The 25,077-nt window shown below is 42.1% G+C and overlaps 1 protein-coding gene and 1 long non-coding RNA gene across 11 annotated transcripts in view; one reads left to right on the top strand and one right to left on the bottom strand.

Annotated features, from left to right (window-relative positions):
• grid2 (glutamate receptor, ionotropic, delta 2) overlaps nt 1-25,077 on the bottom strand; it is a 491,233-nt gene that overhangs the window by 157,041 nt on the left and 309,115 nt on the right. For all 8 annotated transcript variants that reach the window (XR_009794537.1, XR_009794538.1, XR_009794536.1 and 5 more), the window contains 2 exons: nt 17,447-17,500; nt 7,762-7,935 (listed from right to left, as the gene is read on the bottom strand). Coding sequence is in view for 5 of the 8 variants with exons in the window: in XM_061816592.1 (XP_061672576.1) it covers nt 7,762-7,935; nt 17,447-17,500 (228 nt within the window). In the remaining 3 variants the exon portion in view is untranslated. The remainder of the gene's footprint in view (nt 1-7,761; nt 7,936-17,446; nt 17,501-25,077) is intronic.
• On the top strand, nt 879-21,986 carry LOC133499074 (uncharacterized). 3 transcript variants are annotated; one of them, XR_009794540.1, is made up of 4 exons: nt 883-1,420; nt 1,528-2,001; nt 17,740-19,162; nt 19,662-21,986. It is a non-coding gene; the product is annotated as an uncharacterized LOC133499074 (long non-coding RNA). The 3 variants fall into 3 exon arrangements; XR_009794541.1 differs by having other exon boundaries at nt 883-2,001; nt 17,740-17,897; nt 18,815-19,162; XR_009794539.1 differs by having other exon boundaries at nt 879-2,001.

Genomic DNA, 25,077 nt, shown 5'->3' with positions numbered 1-25,077 from the left:
GTGAGTGTGGTAAGGAAGTGAAGCAACGGGTCCAAGCGGGGTGGAACAGTTGGCGGTGGGTGTCTGGCGTTCTATGTGACGGAGGAGTCTCCGCCAGGATGAAGGGCAAATTTTATAAAACAGTGGTGAGGCTGGCCGTGATGTATGGATTAGAGACGGTGACGCTGAAGAGACAACAGGAAGCAGAAATGAAGATGTTGAGGTTCTCGCTTGGAGTGAACAGATTGGATAGGATTAGAAATGAGCTCATTTGAAGGAGAGCCAAAGTTGGACGTTTTGGAGACAAGGTTAGAGAGAGCAGACTTAAATGGTTTGGACATGTCCAGAGACGAGAGAGCGAGTATATTGGTGCTGAGGACGGAGCTGCCAGGCAAAAGAGCGAGAGGAAGACCAATGAAAAGGTTGATGGATGTGGTGAGGGAAGACGTGAGGAGAGTTGGGTGTTAGAGAGGAAGATGCATGAGAAAGGCTAAGATGGAAAAAGATGACACGCTGTGGCGACCCCGAACAGGACAAGCGAAAGGAAAAGAAGGAGAACATAAAGAAACCACCATTCACAACTATGGAAAATGTAGTTCTCAATTAATCAACCATTAAGTATGGATGTTTTTGCAATGTGGGTGGAAACTGAGAAAACCCATGCAGGCACAAACTCCACATAGGAAGGCCGCAGCCTGCATTTGAATCTATGACCTCTGAACTGTGAGGAGGATGTGCTAAATAGTCACCTATTGTACTGCTCTTTTTTAAAAAAAATTCAATTAGATATTTATTGTTCTTGTACCGGTAACTGCTTTTTGTATGATAATATCCCTTAACAAATAAATGTCACCCGATTCGGATTAATCAAGTATATTTTTATCTGCGGTTACCTTGGCACGCACTTGGTCAGCCAGCGTTGCCGTAAAAGTGTAAACGTTTTGCAAGCATGAAGTCGGCTTCCCTTTTCATCCAAATCCAGTGCCACGTCACTCTGCTAAAATGATATTTGGATTGTTTCAAATCCAAACACATTCAAGCAGGTTCATTCACCCTGCAGTGCGAGCGTTCCTCCATGCGGCGAGGCGGGGGCGATTCAGCACGATGATGGATGACACTGTGATTTACTGAGACTCTCCTCTTCCCCAAAAAAAGATAACGAGAAGATAATGAAAAGACTGACTGACGGCAGCAGCAGCCGCCATTGTGCGCACGCAGTTGATGCATGCCATCCCCCATTAATTAAGCACAGTTATTTCACAGACACACACACGCCAGCAAGACCACAGCTCATACATCAAAACAGGACTCGGCACGAGTCTATTTTTAGACGCTGGCTTGTACAAATAATCAAAGCACGAGTGCACACGAAAGCAGCCAATGACGATGGCCGCCATTCTTCATTTTAAGCGTACCCTGTTTGTTTTTCTTACTGGAACAGGTGACAATAATTTACGACTGCTTTGTATGACAAGAAGAAAATGTTATTTGTTTTATCTAAAGTCCTTTATGATTCCAATGACATCATTTTGCCTGTCTTCACTAAAGGAGGAAGCTTAAAAAGACAAAGGTAGAGCAGGGAAAGGAAGTGTGTTCTCCGGCTTTTTGGGAAAAGGTCGACAGGATGAGCTCCAAGAAGACTGGACTACTACGGTCAAGGTGATCAGAGAGACAGGCAGGAGAGTACTTGGTGTGTCTTCTGGTACGAACGGGGAGAAAGAGACTTGGTGGTGGAACAAGGGACACGAGCTGCTGAGACAGTTCTACACAGCAGTTATCCAATCAGTACCGTGTCTGGTTTGGAGCCGCCACAAAAAAAGGAAAAACTCAGACTACAATGGACAATCAAAACCGCTGAACGGATTGTCGGCACTATGCTACCCACTATTGAGGATTTGCACGCAACATGAACTAGGTCCAGAGCAGGCAGGATCCTCTCGGACCTACCACATCCTGGCACCAGCTCTTCTAGCTCCTTCCGTCGGGAAAGTGATACAGATCAATGAAAGTCAACACTAGCAGGTATTCTAACGTTTTTTTTTTCCCTCTGACAATTAAGTCATTAAATTCTTGATCAGCCAACCTATTATTTTTCTACCTTGTGCCATGAAGGACACTCACTCACACCCTGCTGGGCCAGTCAGTATTAGTACGAGTAATACATATATTACATCACTTAAACCGCTCCCTTTGCACAATTGACCTTGTCAACACACATATCTAGATAGAGTTGACATCTTGCACGTCTTACAAGGAATAATTCCTATAAACAGAAATGTCTGTTGTTCTTTGTTCTTGTTGCTACGTTGTTCCTTGTTCTCCATTTTCTGTTCGGTACGGCGTACCAGGGCAGCACCGACTGCTGGAGAAATAATTCCTTGTGTGTCCTACACACTTGGCCATTAAGGCTGATTCTGATTCTGAACCTCAATGTACAAGAAGTCATACAAGGAAAGAGGTTAGCGAAGAAGAAGTGAGACACAGAGGACGAAAGTGAGAAAAAAGAAATACATCTAGAGGTGAAACAGGGGAAAGGTAGAGGTGGTGAAGCCTAAACAAGAATCATAGGAGGACATGTACACCAGGTTTGGCACTTAGGAAGGAGAAAAGGAACTCTTCAGGTTTTCAAGACACCGGGATAAATATGGGAAGGATGTGCAGCAGGTTTGGATGATTAAGGATTGAGACGGAAATGTGTTGACTGGGGCCAATACCCTGATGTTTTGGGGACATTGTTAGAGAGATGAGACTTCAATGATTTGAACATGTCCAGAGGAGAGCGAGTGAGTATATTGGTAGAAGGGGTGATGAGGATGGAGCTGTCAGCCAAAAGAACGAGCCGAAAACCAAAGACAATGTTGATGGATGTCGTGAGAGAAGACATGAGGGCTGTTGGTCTTACAGAGGAGGATGCAGGGAAAAACATGGAAAAAAATAACACGCTGTAGCGACCCCTAATGGGACAAGCTGAAAGGAAAAGAACAAGAAGAAGAAGGTGTAACTTCAAGGAAGGGGCAGGATTTGAACGAGTTGTTCGCTTCAAAGGGAGTGGTTGGCTGTTTGATGTGAAAACAGTTATGTGGAGAGTGGAGTGACATGCTAATCTCCTCATCTTGTTATTGACCGCATCTCAACAAGGGAAACTAGCTTTGCATGTTGTGTGGCGAGCTAAAATAGGTTTTGGGATCTTCATGAAAATTGCACTGTCGTCGCCGTGTGCATGCACAAACACACGTATTCTGCTTTTTTTTTTTTTTTTTTTCAAAAATTCTGAATTTATTTTTAAGGGTAATGTTGAATGGTGAGCTTGAAGTGATCATTTGTTTTGGGATGCAAATGTCAAACTGTGCTGTCCCAAACTGGGGAGGTCACGATAGCAAAAATTCACAGAATTAACTTTAAAATGAAAGGCAGCACAATTATGTCAAGGTTGTTCTCTTGTATAAGCTTTTTTTTTTTTTTTTTTTTTGAGTAGACAGGCAGATAAGATAAAAGAAAAGAAACATCAAACTTTCTCTCCCTTTGGAGGATTCACACCTGTCACATCGCTCTCTCTTTCTGCCTTTTCTGTGGAAATTAGAGTAAAAAGAAACCCACCGCTCGCTGTGGGGACCCCTCACTGATCACCGAGCTCCGCATTCCATGTGCACGCGCGTCTGTGCGTGGTCAGCTTGAGTTGCTTTGCTTCAGTGCAGTGTGAAATTGGCCTTCTGAGGCCACTGTCTGCCCCCTCTCTCCTTTCCACCCATACGGGTTATTGAACAGGTGTATATAAAAAAAAAAACAAACAAAAAAAAAAAACACACACACATTGTCCTCCAGTGACTTAAAAGAAGTTCACTATGGATTTAATGCCTACAATGGGAATGGCGGCTGGGGGTCTTATTAGGAATAACCGATTCTCCTCTCGCACTGCACCGGAGCCTCACGCTGTTGTTGCCGGGTAATTTGCATACACTATAAAACAAGGGAATGCCTCGTGCGGAAGGGGAGCGGGGTGCTGGGGGCCTGCGGTGTTTTAGATTAAGAATTTATAGAGTGTAACGTTCCCCACGCTGAGCCGGTTGCATGCTCTCGGGCAAGTGCGGCACCAAAGGGGCTAAAATTGATGAGCGCGAGTCATTGGCTGGCCTTTATTAAGGGCAACTAAGCTCTTATTGCATTATTAATTCCATAACAATAATGCATTTCACTTACAGTACATAGCGCATTTCGTGATATTCAAAGACGCTTTACAATTGCACACTTTAATCACTCCGCAGTCGGACTATGGTGGTGCTGAGCTACTTGTGTAACTCCAGCTGACAGAAGTGTGGCTCCCATTCTGTCGGTTTCTCCGACAGTACACAGCCGACCGCATTCATTCATGGGCCATGTGGGTTCAGTGCCTTGTCCAGGGACACATGCGCTCAGGTGGAGATACGAACCGGCAAACCTTCAATTTCAGGGCGTACATACTGAATTGATTGTAATCCGATTACGAATTGGTTGGAGGGATCACGTGAAAAGGACTTGCGGTGGAAGTGATTAGCATGCCTGACGCACGGCTTACTACGTGAAGTTTGTACAATCCCGTACAATTTTTTTTCTCCTGAAACTCTCTTTTTTTCTACACTGATAAAAACATGCATGTTAGGTTCTCAACTTAAATTGTACATACAGTAGGGGTGAATGTCAAAAGAGCAAGAGGAAGACCAAAGAAAAGGTTGATGGATGTTGTGAGGGAGGACATGATGACAGTGGGTGTTAAGAGAGGAAGATACACGAGATAGGCTTAGGTGGAAAAAGATGACCCGACTGAGGATAAGTTCTATAGAACTGGATGGACGGATGGATAGCGTGAATGTTACCATCCATGTATTCAAGATATCTTCCCCACCTGCTAAATTGAAAAAAAAAAAAAAAAAAAAAAAAATCCATGGACATATGCATAAAGAAAGACTGCTCATGTTTTTTTTTTTTTTTTTTTATGTTTTCAAGTGTTGTTGTTTGGCATTTGTGATAGGGTTGAACATCTTTTTTTAAAGGGTGAAAGTCTACAAGGTCTCTGTCAACCTTTTCCTGAAAATATATGTCATTGTCTATGAACCAGAAAGTTGCCTGTTAAATTTTTAGAAGAATGATAAAAAATTAGATGTTCAAACAAAAACAGGGCTATAGTATGATTTTAACTTTGGTTGTCCAGCCTTGGCGGAGGTTTAAAACTCATTATTTCAAGGCAGAAAGTCTACAAGGTCTCTCTGTCCATCTATTTATGAAATGTATTGTCGTCGTCCAGGAAATAGGAAGCTTCCTGCTAACATAAAAAAAAAAAAAAAACTGATGGAAAATAAAAAGACAGAGCTATTTTTTTGTTTAACTTATATGTTCAACCTTGGTAGAAGTCGAGCATTCATTATTTTAAAGCTACAAAGTCCACAAGGTCTCCATCTGTCTATTCGTAAAATGTAATATCATCTATGAACCAGAATGTTAGCCGTTAACTTACAAAATAAAAGAGGGACAAACAAAAACTCCCACTTTTTTTTATTTTTTTATTTTTGACATGTTGTGGTTCAACCTTGACGGAGGTCTGAAACTCAAAACTTGAAGCTAGAAAGTCAACAACAGTCCACCTTTATCTCTTTATCCGCAAATTCTTATATCATCTTTCATGAACGAGGGAGTTACCTGCTACTTAAAAAAAAAAAAAAATCCGATGAACAACCAACAAAAACTGGAGCTCCCACTTATGTTTCTTTTTAACTTTTATTCAGCCTTGGTGGACATGTAAGCCTTATCATTTCGAGCTAGAAAGTCTATAAGAGCTGTAGGATAACCTTGCGCTATTCAAGCTAACCTTGTTTACCGCCGCCGTGCTGAGACATCTCCACGAGGCGCGGCGGCAACAATTCTCCTTTTAACAAATTTCCATGTCCCATCAAATGTGATCCCCGGGCTCTTGTGCAGCCACATAAATCAACAGCGGATAGATTCAATTTAATACATCTTGTCTTGGCACGTAAATAAGAGTGCGCTTCCTTTTTTGTCACCCATCTGATGGCAGCTTGATGACTCGCGCGCATACGCACATACAAGGAAACAAAAATACCATCATAACTGCACACATATTGTTCCCTTAGGGAACATATTATGTGGAAGAAAAACACAAGGAAGAATGGAAAAGGATGGACAAAATGCATGGAAGGATGGGGGCCAACATAACGGCAAATTTAGAGTGAGGTACGGAGAAAGGACACCGTCACATCCGCCGGCCGACCCGATGGATGTCGTCAAAGATATACAGCACAGTAAACTGGTGTTGGAGTCCAAACCAGCAAAACAATACAAATATAAATCTAGTCAGCATAGCCGTCAACTGACAAGACGAGAAGCAAAGTTAATTTCCTAATGCCTATGTTGTTTTTTTTTTTGTTTTTTTTTGTGGGGGTGTCATTCAATATTCCTCAAGTACATTAAAAGGGGGAATTGCATAACAAAGAGCCGGCGAGTAATGTTCCTGGAGTCCCGCTTTAAAGAAGAGGAAGAACATTGAAGATTTACTCCATTTGTTTGGAGATAATGTAGAGTAAAAAGAATGCAGTATTGTATCGGAACTGGAAGCTTCTGAAGCTCACCAAACACTAAAATAATATTGTGCATGTGTTAAAGGAAAGGAAAAGATACTAAATGAAAAAAAATGACAGAATGTCTTGCATACAAAGAAAAAAATTGCACAAATGTGTATTTGTGTTGAGCAGTGTCTAGTGCATGTGCCACATACAGAAATTGTTTGATGTATGTTTGATTGTTAACGCTGCGTTTTCTTTCATTGTATTTTCTTTTTTTAAAGGATCTGGGCTTGAAAATGAAAGCCATTCCCACCCAAGCTACAATATGTTCATGTATTTAATTTAGGAATGGAAAACTGGTTCATATTAATTTGATTCCTAGAAATCATTTCTCTGCAAGGCTTTCGATTCCTCTTATGACGAATGACTGAAGACATCATATGCAAGAAGTTGATCTTAGCACTTAACTTTTCCAGGATGTCATCAACAAGATCAAATATTTTAATACATCCATCCATTCATCCCTCCATTTTCTTAGCCGCTTATCCTCACGAGGGTTGTGGTAGTGCTCGTGCCTATCCCAGCCGTCAACAGGCGGGAGGCGGGGTACACGCTGAACCGGTTGCCAGCCAATCGCAGGGCACGTTGAGACAAACTGCCGCACCCACAATCACACCTAGGGACAATTTAGAGTGTTCGATTAATGTTGCATGTCTAACCAGAGTGCCCGGAGAAAACCCACGTATGCACGGGGAGAACATGCAAACTCCACACAGGTGGGGCTGGGATCGAACCCGGGACCTCAGAAATGTGAGGCCAAGGCTTTCCAGCTGCGCCACCGTGCCACATTATTTTAATACATAAATACGTAATAACATCTGCGCTTTTTGTCATTATTTTTATATCCAGGCTATTGTGTTAGCTGTATTGCGACATTCATGTAATGTAATGCAAAGTGGATTAATATACACTTTTACCTAACATGTAATATGTAATAATATGTATTCATTTGTTTGTTGACTATGTATGTGCTATGTTATCTGTTTGACTAAGAAAGACCATTATTGTTCCTGGTGGCACGGTTGTTATTTTATAGTCAAATTACACTCATTCCCATAAGATGTGAAGAAAAATGAATCCAGGAAGTTAAATCATATCATAAAGATCAATAAAGTGGCTGTTCTTCTTTCGTTTTAAATAACAGTCAGTGATTTGGGTTGCGTGGGCTCACCTCCAGCTGCTGAGCCTTGGCGTTCTTGTGGTCACAGAGGGACGTGTTGATGCGGTGGTTGTGCTTGACGCAACGCTGGGTTGTGTTCTGTGGCATGGGGAACGTCTGGCGCACCAACGTCAGCCGACCCACCGACTTCATGACCAACTCTTGCAGGTCGTAGTCCGAGATCTCCTGAGAGGCCGCAAAGTACAGAGGCATCGATTACAAGTTGCTGTGAGGTGTTCCAGATGCAAGCCATTCTTTTTAACTGAAGCTAATCGCGGACGATACATCCCATCCCCGTGCAGCTATCGGTGAAAATCTGTATGTTACCAATCCTACTCACACGTTTAAAACAGACTAAACAAATTGTAAATGCATCTGAACAAAAAGAACAAAAGAAAGTGCAATGATAAAAATGTGTGCAGTGGTGTCTGACATTGGTAAATATGTGTGAGTGACTGCGTGGGAGAGGTGGCTGACAGCAGCTCCTGTGTGAATGTATTGTTTCTCTCCTTTTCCGCAATTAAGGGCAACGTACTAAGTATACTGATGAAAAATGGATTTAAAACTGCATACTCCTGATGTAGCGGCAATCATCTCCCCCCCCCCCCAAAAAAAAAACAAAAAAAAAAAACAAAAAGGTCCAAACAATCAAAATCTAGGGAAAACTGTTGTAGAATATCAGCACCCATAACATGCACTTCAGTAAAGAAAGTAAAATTCGTGTTCTGCAAAATTTGGACTGGCTCAGAAAAACTTCCGCAGAAATGGGTCAATTTTACACAGCAAACTTGTGTTCCACATCTTCCAAAAACTAATGAAATAATCATTCACTTTTTAAGTATTTGATTGCCATTTGAAAATTAGAAGAAACAAATGATGCGCAGATTCTCAAAATCAACTGCAATCTAGAGATCGATTTGGCGAGAGATTAATTTGATATAGTTTGTGGTGGAAGTATGAAGTCCGTCAGGTTGTTAATGCAAGGTTCATCACACACCAGCTACACATTTTTCATCGTGCTTCATATAGAATTAAACGACCCACCTTATAGCTTGCTTTATGGCTGTCCACTGCACTGAGGGCACGTGTGATTTAATGCGTATACCCGTGAGTGTGTTTGTGCGTGTCACGTCTGTTTACCTTCAGCTACTAAAAAAGGCTCACAGCTTTTGGAATAAGTCAACACTGAAAGTCACACTTGGCGAATGCCGTCCAGTTTTGCGGCGAGAGAGGCCAACGCGAGTGCGGACGCGTGATGGCTTGGGAATAGGTCCCATTTGTGTGTGTTGGTATTTCCGTGTGTTGAACCTCTGAATTGCGCGACTTTGCATCTTTTGAGCAGGGGCGGGAGGTGGCACTGAATTCCTGACTGCCCTTGACTGGCTGGTGTGAATCTTAATTGTCCTTTGTCTCACAGATCTGCCATTTTTTTTTCTTCCCCAAAGCAATTTTCAGCATTTTCTCTCTTCACTTTATTCTCGCCTTTGTAATCCAGAGCCAGTGGCCGAGCGTTTTGGGATTAGCGCCGTGTTTCACCCCAAAAAGCCTGCAAATAGATTCTTCAGTTGTACTGTTTTGTAACCGGAGATAACGCATACACACAAGATTGAATGTGGTCAAGGTAAACATTTCACTGCTTGGACAAGGTAAAGAGTATCAATTTTTGTAGTTTACACCCACGCTGAATTGGTTTGATTTGATTCAATGGTGAGTGTGGTAAGGAAGTGAAGCAACGGGTCCAAGCAGGTTGGAACAGCTGGCGGAAGATGTCTGGTGTTCTATGTGACAGAAGAGTCTCTACTAGGATGAAGGGCAAAGTTTACAAAACAGTGGTGAGGCCGGCCATGATGTACGGATTGGAGACGGTGCCACTGAAGAAACAACAGGAAGCAGAACAGGAAGTAGCAGAAATGAAGATGTTGAGGTTCTTGGTTGGATAGGATTAGAAATGAGCTCATTAGAGGGACAGCTAAAGTTGGATGTTTTGGAGACAAGATTCGAGAGAGCAGACTTCGATGGTTTGGACATGTTCAGAGGCGAGAGAGTGAGTATATTGGTGGAAGGGTGCTGAGGCTGGAGCTGCCAGGCAAACGAGCGAGAGGAAGACCAAAGAGAAGGTTTATGGATGTGGTGAGGGAAGACATGAGGGCAGTTGGGGTTTGAGAGGAAGATGCAGGAGATAGGCTAAGATGGCAAAAGATGACACGCTGTGGCGACAACCTAACGGGACAAGCCGAAAGGAAAAGAAGACACCCATGCTGATTTGGTTTCTTTACTGACTTGACCCTTCTTCAAACAAGGTTAACTCAAGGCTCTTTTTTTGTCAAACAGAACCAATAGCAGATAACAATTGACTAGGTTGATAACTGGTTCATATTTCCACAAGTATTAAGAGTTACACCGTGACTCCTATCCTTGCTCCACGTGTACTGTATCAAGAGAGAAAACAAATCCCACTATGAACAAACTTGGGCGATTCTCACTTCTGTGAAGCTACTTCCTGTCAAACTACCGTTCAATCAGTTGGGGAAAAAAATGATGTGAAATCCAACAGACAAAATGGAACAATACATCAGAAAATGTGTCTGAAAAGCTTGAAGTAACCTCTGAAGCTTGACAGCTTATTGGTTGCTTAGTCTATAAACCTTAAAATCTTGGTCTCTTCCGTAGACCCCGAGAGCACCGAGCCCTCTTTTTCATCTGGCTTTTTATTTGAAAACATCCCTCATCCCTTATTATACTTTGTCCTCTGGACCTCTCGCTTCACACAATCTTCACCTTTCCCCCAGAGACATTAAATCCCTCCTTCTTCAGCGAAGAAACTATTCATTTCTTCCCTAACCTTTTTCATGACCTCCCACTTCCACCGCTTACCCTCCCAAGTTCTCCCTGTTCTGTTTGGGAATTACCCGCACGGTCTTTATAGCCTTCAATTTTGGTATCGTTATGTGCCTTCACTAAAAATAAAGTTGACAGGTGCAATCACACCATTACTCGTCTTTTTCTGGGATGAATTGGTTGATGGGTTTGTAAAATTGGTCCATTACGTGCCTGCTTCAGTTGGTGTTACGTTTAGAAATCAAAGCAAAACAAAGAAGCGATACAGACTGGGCCATCACTTGCTTCTCTTCTTGCTGGGGAAAATGTAGTGTGAACGTTACATTTATGCTAAGGTAAGGTAAAGTGTTAGGAGGAAAATTAAGGGGGTGTGGATTAGGATTAGGGTTAGGGTTAGGTAGTTGTTTGTGGTTTGACGGCAATGTGGACAACTGGTTAGCACATCTGGCTCTACCTGTTCTGAGGACCGGGCTTCAAATTCCGGTTGTCGTCCCAGTTATGACATTTAGCGTCAAACCTGATTCAATTCAATTGCCAGGTGGTTAAGACAGATCAGATCACTTTCTTATCACAAGTGAACCTCACCAACGTTTGCTTCAAATCCTATCATGATCAGATGATACACACCTCATGTTCATTACTGTGTTCACACTTGATAAAGCAAAAAACAAATAAATGAAAAAAAAAAAATACTGTTCCAGAAACCAAAAAGAATGCTGGGTTAATGCTGGGAACTTGAACTCGTGTTGCCGCTGGCCTAGAAGACATCCGATTGGCAACAACTATCTGTACTCCTGGCTGCATTGTTCTGGTCAATATAACACTGGCCTACAAACAGGAGTTCAGGAAATGTAGGGAGAGATACATCTATCTCATTAAACTCAGTTGTTGATTAGCATATTTTCTGTACTATAAGACGCACCGCATTATAAGGCGCACCTTCAATGAATGGCCCATTCTAAACCCTTTCTCATATATAAGGCGCACCGCATTATAAGGCGCATGGAATAGACGCTAAAGTAGAGGCTGGGGTTACATTATGCAGCCATTAGATGGCGCTGCACGAAAGGCTCAATATTGATCCCATGTATAAGGCGCACCGGATTATAAGGCGCACCGTCGGCTTTTGAGAAAATTAAAGGCTTTTAGGTGCAATTTATAGTGCATAAAAAAATGGTAATTGTTCATCTCCCACACTGTCAATCAAATGAATCAAGTCAGCTGCATAAATATCATGCGACAAACTGAAGTACTTCTACTTTCAATTTTGTCAGACCAGTGATTAGAGTGTCAGGGGAACTGAAGCCTATCCCAGCTGACGTTGGGCATGGTACACCCTGGACCGGTCGCAAGTCAATTGCCGGGCGCATACTGTGTAGACCAGGGGTCTCAAACTCACGGCCCGCGGGCCAATTACAGCCCCCCAGATGATATTTTGTGGCCCCCACCTTACTATGAAAGTTAAATGACAGTGCGGCCCTGAGGTTTTTACACGAATAGCACTTTTAGTGTTGTGTGCGGAGTAGTCAAACCTACCAATCACGGTGGGGTTGTGGCTCTCAGGGGTGTGGCAGTGAACAGGCTTGATGCAAGCAGAGAAACATTTTTCATTGAAAAGTTACAGTGGTGTTGCCACAGAGAGTTTCATGAGTAGTTTTGCACACGCCTTGTTTACACCAGCTTCCTTGATTATCTATTGTGCTGGAAAAAATAAAAAGACGCCTTTTAAAATTTCTCATTTACATCACGTGCATGTGCACTGAGGCTATAGCCCAGCCTCAGCTAGAATGTGGCCACAGCGGCCCCGAGGTGAACTGAGTTTGAGACCACTGGTATAGACAAACAGCCACTCACAGCTGTTGTTGACTTATGGTTAATTTTGGGATGTGGGAGAAAGATGGAGTACCTTTGGAAAACCCACGTGAGCATGGAGAAAAAAAACAAGTAAAGTAGGAGCCGAGATTCAAACCCCAAACTTCAAAACTGTGTTCGAAGTGCAAACCACGAGCACACCATGCCGCCAGCCTCTTGAATGTAAAAAGCAAAAAAAAAAAAAAAAAAAAACGGAACTGTATTGCTCTGTGGTTAAGTATCACATTTTTCAATGTTCCCCTTCTAAACTTAAGAGAGAGAAAAAAAAAAAGAGAAGGCGTATGTGTCCTTTAACGTTCCTCTTCCTCATCCTCACCCCCGAGCAGAACGAAGGCGATGAGGAAGGCCAGGGCGATCAATTATAAAGTGTGAACTGTGCCTCAGTGGGACGTCTAACTGCTGGCTGTAGATAAAGCAAAGTTATGACAACCATACACTATCCCCTCATCCATAATAAAGCACAGGGAGGCTCCACACGCTCCCTCCCGTCCTCCCCATTCTCCAAAGTACAAGAGAATATTGAAGCCTTCATCCACTTAAAGAGTCTGTTTGAATATAAAAGCTTCAAACATCCCATTATGGAGTTGTTGTGTATGCATTAGATGAGAACATTCTACACTCTTCTCGACGGCTTTACGATCGTCAGAAGTAGGGCATTGGATTGGATGCTTAGTGCAGCAGACTGAAAAAGATGTCGGAGATTTTTGTCACCTAAAGCAAATATAATGAGTAATGATTGCATCTAACATAAACAGCTTCGAAATCATGAAGATTGTCCAGCGGCATGCGACGAGAATTACATTCCCCGCGACAAGGAAAACACGAGCGCAGAGCTTGCGTCGTTCTCTGGCTTGAACAAATGTCGCATAACATAATACAAACACGGTTTTAGCATTTTGCGATAATCGTGTATTTTTCAGTCAACAAGTAAAAGTCAAGTTGCAGTCCAGAAAGTTAGATTGTACAAATGCCACGCCAAATCAACAATTTGTATTTTCCCATTTTAAAACTGCATTTTCAAACATTAAAATCCGGTTTTTGTCTTTATGATACTTGTTGAATCCATTTTTTTAGTCAGTTACTAAAATGGTGGTTAATAATTAAGCTATTCTCAGTACAAGGCTGCATAACCCTAACTCTAAATGTGAGATGTTAGCTGAACTTGACAGTCTTTCTTCTCATGCTTTTAATCCTGTCATTAGGATTATCATTATGAATAAGCAATTTTGTTTGAAAAGATGCATCATTGCTTTGCTAATGACGATACATTTTGATACAGGGCTTTGTGGGATCTTAAAGAGTAGAAGTGTTGGTTTTGCAGATCTATTTACTAAATTAGAGAGTGTTACTTTTACCCTTTGTCTGCCAAACTGCTCTTGATGAGTGATTTATGATTTTCTTAAACTTACGGGTCCGTGAGCTGTAACTGTGGTTCCTATAAAATAATTTATACTGGATTATGTTTTTTTTTTTTTTTTTTTTATAGCTATACATAAATATGTGGACCGGCACGCCAGTAAAACAACAAATACCGTAATTTCTGGACTAAAAGACGCACCAGATTATAAGACTCACCAAGTACATCTTTAAAGGAAAAAACATTTTGGACATACATAAGCCGCATCTGTCTATAAGCCGCATGTGCCCACATTGAACCATGAGATATTTACAAAGAAGTTCGGGCCACCTGCTTTTATTACCTCTGAAAGCGTTTTTGGTGTTTTTACATTGCTCCAGTTCTTCTTCCAACGTCCCACCATCGATTCATTTATGCCAAGTACACGTGCAGCAGCTCTGTTGCCGTCTTTATCTAACAGCTCGATTGCTTTTAACTTGAAAACTGAGTCATGTGCATTTCTTCTTGCATTTTCAATGATGAAAGTCTGTTCATGCTAATTTTATTCATGCACAAAGTGCGAAGTTACATTAAACTTGCGTCAACCTCGACACATATATTCAACCTGTCTCACTCTTACCTTTTCTGCTTGTGTGCCCCTGGCGGCCGTTAGAAAAAAATCCATAAAATTAGCCGCATCATTGCACAAGCCGCAGGGTTGAAAGTGTGTGACAAAAGTCCCGGCTTATAGTCTGGAAATTACGGTAAACAAAACTGATTAATTTACCCTCCCTTGAAGATTTTGGCCGTATAAAAAGCTTTGGTATGACTGCGTTGTATGATATGTTGTAGGTCTGACATCATCTATGTCTCGCAGAGTCTTTTGTCCAGTAGATTTTTACATGCGAGGAAAGGCAAACTCGGCAAAGAATTTCCGTCTTGGAACCAAATCTGTTGGGTCAAAAGTTTCGAAAATGAAAATAAATCACTTCTTTTAAAACAAAAGCAGCAACTGACTATGAATATCTTGCACTTAACTCTTTTCTTGTAATATAGGAAAGAAAGTGAAAAAGATTCCACGCAAATTGTAATTTTCCTGGAACGAATTAAAGTTTCTTTTCTTTTAAAATTGTCACGAAGGTTAAAAAGAGTCACAAAGACGGCAACACTGACTAAGTATATAAAAACCATCTCAGTTGTGTTTTTTGTGGAAGCGGTTCACGTCAACTTTCACAGACGGAGAATTACAGTCAATTTATTTTGGAACGTTAAGATTATGAGCTTTACGCGGTACATTTCCCTCCAACCCCAAAACTTTAAGAACCGAGATTTATGCCACACATTCCAGTAGAGTACATTCTTGTACTGTGAAGCCAAAAAGGATTCAGATCGACCTGCGTGTTCATCACCCCAGGAAAGCCGGCAAAAAAGCAGAGCACTGCCATCCAGGCAGCCTGAAAAGTGTTAAGACAACAGCAGATGTCTGACAGCTCAACGTGAATGTGGTCTAGCAGGCAATCAACAAGACATGAGAGCTTCTCAGCGGGCTGCTCCACATTGTTAGCCGCCATAATCGAGCATACTCGTGTGGTGCATTCACGGAAGCCACAGGTTTTGAACACTTCTGCAGTCGCTGTAGCTGGTTTTTTTTTTTTTTTTTTTTCTTTCTTCTGTAAATAGTGGCTGGGGAGCGTGTTCGGTGGCCATGGAAAGTATTCAGACCTGCTGAAAATTCCAGCCATTTTTAGCAACTGACACAAAAATGGAATTTTGGACATTTTTGAGCGTTGTTAGAAAAAAAAAAAGCGTAACGACACATCCATAATTATTAAGCCCCTTTGCGCTGACACGGGGGTTGTTGTCAATCATGAGCTCACACACAGGCAGCCTCGTCGGAACTCCGCAGCGTCTCGCGAAAGAGACTTTCGTAGACTTTTGGCCTGATTATCTAACTCGGGTCGCTTTGTTCAAACAACGAGTTGCTTCCAAAGACCAACCCCCATGAAGTCTTGTCGTCCCCAAGAACATTAACGTAGACGCACGACATTGTGGTGCAGCCTCCTGAGGTTTTACTGGAGAGTTCATCACCCAAAAAGACAATGTTTGATTTATTAATTTACAGGCCGGGGTTAAGTCTCCAAACTTTTATCCACCCGAGAGACTGCTTCCATGGGTGCTGCTGATTTGGTGAGCAGCACAGTTCAGTTGGGCACTGGGGTCAATTCTTGCGAATGCGACTCATGTGATTCACGTCATCTTTGAACTGAGGTGATTACAGTTATTACCCGTTTTATTCTGGATGGAAATTAAAGGGAGGCGTTTATTTATCTCTTGTGGATTTGAGTGGACAAATTTGGGGCGCGGCATTGATTAGTGGAACGAACGCCGTTTGGGAACATTTGGTATGCGCTCGTTTTTAAATCATGTGCAGACACACGTGTCCTTGTTTTGCTCATTTTTAATCAAAGGCACAGCTCTAAATTATAAACAAAGTTCTTCAGGAATCACATTATCATAAAATTATTTCTTAAGTTAAAGTTTAATCATGTTATCTCATGACCAACGGTAAGATTAAAATGTGAAGAGGGAGGAATAACTAACTGAATTCAAAGTGGGAAATGGCAGTTCCCCCATCCAGCCTAATAAAGTTTACCAGGATGATGAAGATCGTGACTTAGTGGACTTCTTGTGCTCTCATTTCCCCTCCTAGTGTTATTAATATTTAAGTCACTTCACAAACTTTTGATTAGGAAACGTATTTGTATCTAAAAGGATTCCGCAGAGGTCACAAGCATCTGCATCATCTGCTTAAAAAGCCTCGACAAATATCTATTTAAACGACGAGGGGTCCTTTACAGACAATTTCTGGTCTCTTATTACATGTTAAGTCTAAGGCAGCTATTTTTTTCCTGTAATACTGTAATTAACACCAGACGTGGTCGTTTGAATTTATAACTGAAACTAAAAAGAGAAAATGCACAGAATGTAGTAAACGGGGTTTTCTGACTAAAATGGTAGCTTTTCCTAAAAGAGTGATTTTTGTGACCATGTATAGTAATAATAATAATAATAATAATACTTGTTTATGGTTACTTGGAACAGGGTGTTTGGAAAAGTAATCTTGGCCAATGATTTGCCTGCTGCTTCACTGAAAATATTTTCTGATGACATGTAACGGCCTGCTCTCTGTAAATTCCCATTACAATTCCAATGCTGGCCTTTAAAAGGAATTAATGTGAGCATTTAGGAATGAATGGAAATTTCAAGTAATCAGATACAAACGTACATGAAATGCAATTGCACACAATATGGTTGCTTGATTATGGTTATGTTGGAAGACGTTTTATCAGCAACCCTATTACTGTATATTTTTATTCCTGCTATCCAATGAATTGCAGATTCTGGCAGTCCAAACTTTGACAGTCGGTTTAATAATAGAAATTCTTACAAACTCATACAATTTTTATTTACCGCTTTGGAGAGCGAAAATATCCTAAAATAATGTTAATTCGTGCAACTTCCAAAAAGCCTCTGTTTATTCCCAAGCAAAGCGCCTTGAACTTTTTTTTACTCAACATACAGATGGAAAATAGTGCGTCAGAATAACGAAAACGATACCGACCAATCACTGTTACCTTTTCAACAACTCACCTCGTTGATGAGGATCCAGTGACAATCAAACGCCACCAAGTTGGTCTCGACGACCTGCAAAACAACAATACACAAGATTAAAAAAAAAGAAAGAAAGTTCCTTTGCTCTGCTCAACATGGCATCAAAGCAGTATTTTTAAAAAAACTGCTCTTTTTCAGTGAATTATGATGTAGCACAGTGATAAGTTAATGGTTGTGATTTTGATTGATTGATTTTATTCAAAAAGTATTTACTTTACATCAAACGTAATGAAGCATTTTTTTTTTTTTTTTTTGTCATTTCACAATGTTAGCTCAGCGATGGCAAAGCGAAGCCCAAGGCAAGGCTTACTTACTTTGCCAAGCTCCATAAAAGTTATGAGAAGAAAAGTTCTATGGCGTACTTCTACATAGGTCTGAGTACTTTTGCCACATATGCCGTCCTCCATGTGAGACCTCAGTTCAGTGAACGGTAAGGGATTTTGGTTATATTTCTTCCCCCAAAAAATTTACATTTTGTACTTGTCAGTGATACCATTTGCATAGTTATTGTTCATATTTACCGCAATTCACAGCGCAGCTGTTTATAAGCCTAATCCAGTACATTTGTAAAGGATTTGACCATTTGGTACATACGTACACTGCAGCTGTGTAAAACCCACAAGTACCCACATTGAAACCCACCGTGAAACACGAGATATTTACAAAGACAGTACACAGAGTTTAACGCTAGTGCTAGCGCTGTGCTAATGCTAATGCTAGGGCCGTGCTAACACTAGCGCCGTGCTAACAGGGCTGGTCAAAAAAAAAAAAAAAACACTGGTAAAAATCACCGAGACACAGCACTGACACGCTAGCGCAGCACTAACAGGGCCGGACCGGTAAAAGTCAAGCCTCGGCACATATATTCCACCACTCTCACGCTTACTTTTTCCGCTCGAGTGCCCCCTTGCGGCCGTTAGAAAAAAATGCACAAATTAACCGCATCACCGCATAAACCCCAGGGTGGAAAGCGTGTGAAAAAAAGTCGCGGCTGATACGTCGGAAATTACGGTATTTAAATTGTAATATTGTGCCCTGTGTGGCACCATCCTCCGACTCTCCTCATATCATCAGCTCTAATTGCCTAGTTGCTTATATATATATATATATATATATATCGTAAAAAAAAAAATCTTTTCGGGCCGTAAACAAAAGGCAACAGCTGGATCGAGGTGACGGCGTGTGGCTAATAGCGCTTTAATCTCCCACAGCGTCTACATAAAACTTCATCGTAACACTGACGGCTGCCATAAAGCATTCAGTCCACGGATAGAAAGAAGGAGGCTAGACAGACTGATGACTCATAATTAAACGCAATCTTTACCTTAATTATTCTTTCTGTGCCAGGCAATATGCTTCCAGTCACTCACCAGAAGACCATAAAATGGGATTTTCGAGACAATTGCGCTCACGTTTTGCTTCGTATCCCAAACAATGGTTATTACAGTATGTCGAAGAAAGTATGTAGGACGAAGTAAAACACATATACTGCAGGTGCTGATGTGTTAGCTGGTGCGGCTGTGCGCCAGTTCAAGTGTTTCCAGTTTATTCCATTACGATCTCCCAGTGGCAGCCGCCTGGACAGATGTTCGCTGCTAATGAGAGAAAGGACACACTTTTATAACATCACCTATGACTCCTCGGGGGTTGAAGCTCTTCGGTGGTGGATACAAACGACTGCCGTCGCTAAACAAGGTATTATTTTACAGCTGAGCACACACTAGACAGTCCGCGTGAAAGGCTAAATATCCTAAATCCTAAAAACGTATTACTGGTGCTCCGAAAGGGGTGGAAAGTTTCCTTTCAATTTCTGAAAAGGTTCAGGTAAATAACATGAAGTTAAGCAGAGAAATTTGGGACATATTCAATGACAAACTAAGAATAACATAAAAGGTCATTTGCATCTCATGAAGCAGTGAACTATCATTTCTTTGAAACACAAAAAAAGTTTAAAATATAATCTCTAAGCAAAATGTAATTCTGTCATCACCACAATCTGGGAAACACTGTGAAACTTTTTCAATCTTGATGGTGTCTAACCGAAAACAAAAAGCAGGATTCTACTACGACTATCTCGCCACCATCCATGCATGATATGTGCTGCTCCGGTGTGGCTTATTTGCATATGGATGGAATAGGCCACTGTGAGAGAATTACTTTCTATAAATTCCCTGATGCATTTAATATCCTCCAGCCTCCGCTGGAGGAGAATAACAACAAGATGGGACGGAGGAGACGATGACGGACTGAAGAGGGAAGCTGGCGGCAACGGCCGAGCAGCCTACTCGATGACATCTGCGAGACCCCGAGGCCTCGGGGCCACAAAACATCCTCAAAGAAGAAGAAGCTGAGCTTCTTCAGACGGAGCAGCACCAGCGGGCTGTGCCCGCTACATGCTGCATCCGAGATGGAACGCAGCAGACGTCTTCGATTCAGCAGCGGAGAGGACGAGGATCAACGGGGTCTGTTATCCATGACGGATAATCTCAAAGACTCCCACTCACGGACGACTGGATCGACTGCAGAGAACTCCCGAACATTCTTCTTCTTCTTTTCCTTTCGGCTTGTCCCGTTAGGGGTCGCTACAGCGTGTCATCTTTTTCCGTCTAAGCCTATCTGGTGCATTCCTTCTCTCTAACACCCACTGTCCTCACGTCCTCCCTCACAACATCCATCAACCTTTTCTTTGGTCTTCCTCTCTCTCGCTCTTTTGCCTGGCAGCTCCATCCTCAGCACCCTCCTACCAATGTACTCACTCTCTCGCCTATGAACATGTCCAAACCATTTAAGTCTGCTCTCTCGAACCTTGTCTCCAAAACATCCAACTTTGGCTGTGCCTCTAATGAGCTCAACCTCAACATCTTCATTTCTGCTTCCTGTCGTCTCTTCATTGCCACCGTCTCTAATCCGTACATCATGGCCAGCCTCACCACTGTTTTAGAAACTTTGCCCTTCATCCTAGCGGAGACTCGTCTGTCACATAGAACACCAGACACCTTCCGCCAACTGTTCCACCCCGTTTCTTCACTTCCTGACCACACTCTCTGTTGCTCTGTATTGTTGACCAAGTCGTCCACCATCTCTTCTCCCTAAAGCGTCACTCTCCCTCCTCCACCCTCTTCAGTTTTACTTTGGCTAATCTTCAATCAACTTCAGAACATTGTACCGCTTTAAAAATGTTTGGTTCCCGGTGTGTACTCCAATATGCAATTGTATGAAAACAAAAGGAATCTGCATTTCCGAGTGACATGCTGTCAGTAGTCCCTTTGACACTGCCTTGAAATTTCTAATTTTGTATGACTTTTTTGCAGGGTGGTGTTCTGGATCAAAAGGCCTAGATGTGGACCTCGGGGAATGTACCCTTTCAAATTCGAGCCCCTTTCACAGTGTCACTAAAAGCTCGTATATTGTCGCAATGCAGCGTAAATGTGGATTGCTCTTGCACGGATGGTGCTGAGACCGATTCGGGGTACGAAGTCGACCTGGCAAATTGCTGTCTTCGGAGGCGGCTGTATTTGAAGCCTATTTGAGATTGCCTGCAAAAGCCAACATGCTTCCAGAATGAGGGCAGGAAGTGGATCCAGGAAGATTTTTACCTTTGGTGATAAGCGAAGAAGCCCTTTTGACACTGCCTGTAAAAGATAGTATTTTTCCGAGATATTTGGTGATTTTACGCAGGTCGGTGTGTATATTGAGTGGTAAAATGGATGCGAGGCAAAGTTGACCTGATCGCGATACAATCGCGATGCAACTTCAGTAGTTGTATAGGAAAATCACTTTTTACCCTGCATAGAGCCACCATGCACATTGTAACATCCTCTCCAAAAATCTAGAAGCTTAAAGTCTTCAAGCGAGTTGTTTTCAAATCTCAGTGTTGGGCTAATTGTCAAATGGAACGGACGATTACACTCGGGTTTGCTACTGGATGACATATTATATAGGAAATATCAAGTGGTGACAAAAATAATAATGTCATGTCATTATCCAAGCCGCTTATCCTAACAAGGGTTGTGGGAAAGCTGGAGCCTATCCAGGCTAGCTTTGGGCGAAACGCAGACTACACTCTGAACTGGTCGCCAGTCAGTCGCAGGGCAAATAACGACACCATCACTGAGCGGGAATCGATCCCACCGTGCCCGCACCAAAGGCAGGCGTGTGTTCCAACACACCATCAATGACCGAAAATATTATACAAATAAATGCATTCATTAAAACAATTTGCTTGTCGTAAACGAAAGCAAACAAATCAATCATAGTTTCAAACCATTATATATGCTACCATAGCAAGAAAAGCAAAGGATACCGTATGTAGATGGAGGCGGGTGCTTCTAAAAGGAAGACTGGGCACAGCTATTGAATGATGTGGGCCTACTGCAAATTGAAAATGAGATTAAGTGTAATTTAATGCTACGCTCTATTTGGGATCAAATATAGCAAATAGCCTGCAGGCCAAGCCCTCCAACATCTGCATATCAATGCTTCCCACTTAGGAAAGCAAATATAAACGGAGAAAGAACATCCCCCCCCCCCCAAAAAAAAAAAAAAATAAATAAATAATATATATATATATATATATATATATAGGATGCACAATCTTCCACATTAAACACATCCGAGCATCCGTGATGCCAGTCGACTTTCAAAACTCAATTTCCAATTACATTTTCAACAATCTGCTATGGATTCCATCATGAAGCATAAGTAAGACTCAACCAGTTAGTGTTTAGCGAGAGAAGCTAACTTAGCAGGCTTCGTATGTACTCAGTGCTCCTTCTCAAACAAGAAACGCTTCAAATTATTAAAAAGCATGATCCCTAAGTTTGACTTCCTCTCCATTACGCGTTTGGTGGGCAATATCGAAGTGTGAGTACTTTTCCCATTATTTTTTCTTCTGAGAACACCCTGACCAATTGTGAAGCGTCGTCTTGGTTTCAGTCAAAAATGTGAACATTGTGATGACGAGAACAATTTAAATACTCAATAAAATGAAACTAGGAAATGTCATGGCTCTAACACCTGTGCGTATATTTACTTAAACTTATCTCACACAAGAGCATCCCATATTGAGAATTAAGAAACGCCGTCAACGATGTTGAAATGTTACTTATTAATGTTTAAGTGATGGGGACAGACTGTTTTCAATGGAACAAAACAATTTCAATATTCTGAAGAAATTTCCTGTGTTTGGGGCGGCGCAGTAGTTAATCTGGTAAAGCATTGATTGGCCTCACAGTTCTGAGGACCCGGGTTCGATCCCGGCCCCACCTGTGTGGAGTTTGCATGTTCTCCCCGTCCCTGTGTGGGTTTTCTCCGGGCACTCCGGTTTCCTCCCACATCCCAAAAACGTGCAACATTAATTGGACACTCTAAATTGCCCCTAGGTGTGATTGTGAGTGCGGCTGTTGTTCGTCTCTATGGTGATTCACTGGCAACACGTTTAGGGTGTACCCCGCCTCCCGCCCGTTGACAGCTGGGATGGGCCACAGCATTCCCCGCGACCCTCGTGAGGATAAGCGGCAAAGAAAATGGATGGATGAAGATTGTGTTTGGACTTTTAACAGTTTTACTGTATCACGTAAGCGCATGAGACTCACTGATGGTGTAGTGGTACATGCGCTTGACTTTGGTGTGGGCAGCGTGGGATCAATTCCTGCTGAGTGTTGGTGTCGACATCTGCCCTGCGACTGACTGGCGACCAGTTCAGGGTGTAGTCCGCCTTTCGCCCGAAACAAGCTGGAATAGGTCCCAGCTCTCCCGTGACCCTTGTGAGGATAAGCAGCTTGGAAAATGGATGTAAGTGAAGGCCACTGTATGTGACGCGTCACAACGGTGCGACAGTATGTCAGCCAGGAAAAGGAAAATATATCGCCAGACTATTAGTGAGCAAAGATGGATGCGACAAGGAGACCAACGCACATTCATGTGTGCATTATGGTGGCACCCTGTTGATGTGCATCATTTTAGCCGCATGGAGCCATTTGATTGCTTTGATGCTGTATAAATACTCATTATGTTTGACTGTATGGATAGTGAAATAGAATCAATTTGTCAAAACATGCATTTACACAAGTAAATAAACAGCATGCACACAGAGACTGAATACAGAGTGTGTATTTCAATGCTACTTTAAGGGACATGCCTCATTACACAAAACTGTCACCGGCTGTTTTCATAACATGTATGTCAAATGCTCTCACCAAAATAACCCAAGGATATAAAACGCGAGAACCAAAACTTATCGCACAACCAACTTTTAATAATATTAATTAATATTCCTTTTAAAAGACCGTAATTACCGGCCAACAGAGTGCAGCTGCTTATAAGCCTCACCGAGTAAATTTGTAAAGGAAATACCATTTGGTACACACACGGGCCGCAGACGCGTAAAAGCTGCATGTCCCCACCGGTATGCTTTTTTTTTTTTTTTTTTAAACCTACCATTAGCATGCGCAAATGCCTCGCTAACAGGGCCGGTTAAAAAAAAAAAAAACATACTGGTAAAAATCACTGAGACATGGCAGTAACACGCTAGCGCAGCGCTAACAGGGCCGGACGGGTAAAAGTCACTTCCTCGGCACATAAATTCCACCGGTCTCACTCTTACCTTTTCTGCTCGAGTGCCCCTTTGCAGCCATTAGAAAAAAAATGCACAAATTATCTGCATCTGAAAAGCGTGTGTTTATAGGCCAGAAATGACGATGAACTACCCTGTTTTGGTGGCGCAGCTATAAAGCTTTGGCCTCACAGTTCTGAGGACCCGGTTCAACCGTGCCTCTGCCTGTGTGGAGTTTGCATGTTCTCCCCGTGCCTGCGTAGGTTTTCTCCGGGCACTCCGGTTTCCTCCCACATCCGAAAAACATGCATTTATTAATTGGACACTAAATTGCCCAGAGGTGTGATTCTGAGTGTGGCTGTTTGTCTCGATGTGCCCTGCGATTCGCTGGCAACCAGTTCAGGGTGTACCCCTCCTGCCCGTTGACAGCTGGGATAGGCGCCGGCATTCCCTGCGACCCTTGTGAGGATAAGCGGTGAAGGAAATGGATGGATGGATGGATGGATGGATGGATAGAAAACAGCAGTGGTCCTCATATCTCAGAAAGAAAAAAACAACAGGAAAAAAAAAAAAAGACTGAAGCCCGAAAATGAATACCCAAACTTAACATAATAAACCAAAAGGAACCTTTCAGGTGTAAAATATAGAGGAGGTAAAATATAGAGGAGAGTAATGACTTACATTATCATCAAAGTGCTCTGAAGTGAGTTGAACAAATGGAGTGTGATTACTAGGTCCATTAAAAAATATCACGAAATGTGCGCACAAAAGCTTTCGCCCCCATAAAAAATATTTAATAATAATAACGCAACCAAAATGACATCCTGTAGTGCTCCTGAGCACGCATACAAATTACGGCCTTGTATAACACAATATTTTGTCCCGCATTTGAGCCTTTTTCAAGAAAAATATTCCTGAGGTTGTCACACTGATAAATTGAAGTAATAAAGATGGCTTTGCTTTTTTTTTTTTTTTGCCCCCAAACGATGACTGCGTTGGAAATGTAAGAAGAAGCATTTGTTTTGTGTTAAGACTGCAAAATAACATGACCGGACAC

This window comes from Syngnathoides biaculeatus, chromosome 4 (genome assembly GCF_019802595.1).
Source record: "Syngnathoides biaculeatus isolate LvHL_M chromosome 4, ASM1980259v1, whole genome shotgun sequence".
Lineage (NCBI taxonomy): Eukaryota > Metazoa > Chordata > Actinopteri > Syngnathiformes > Syngnathidae > Syngnathoides > Syngnathoides biaculeatus.
Note: the sequence above shows the minus strand (reverse complement) of the source record. Positions and strands in the feature narration are given on the sequence as shown.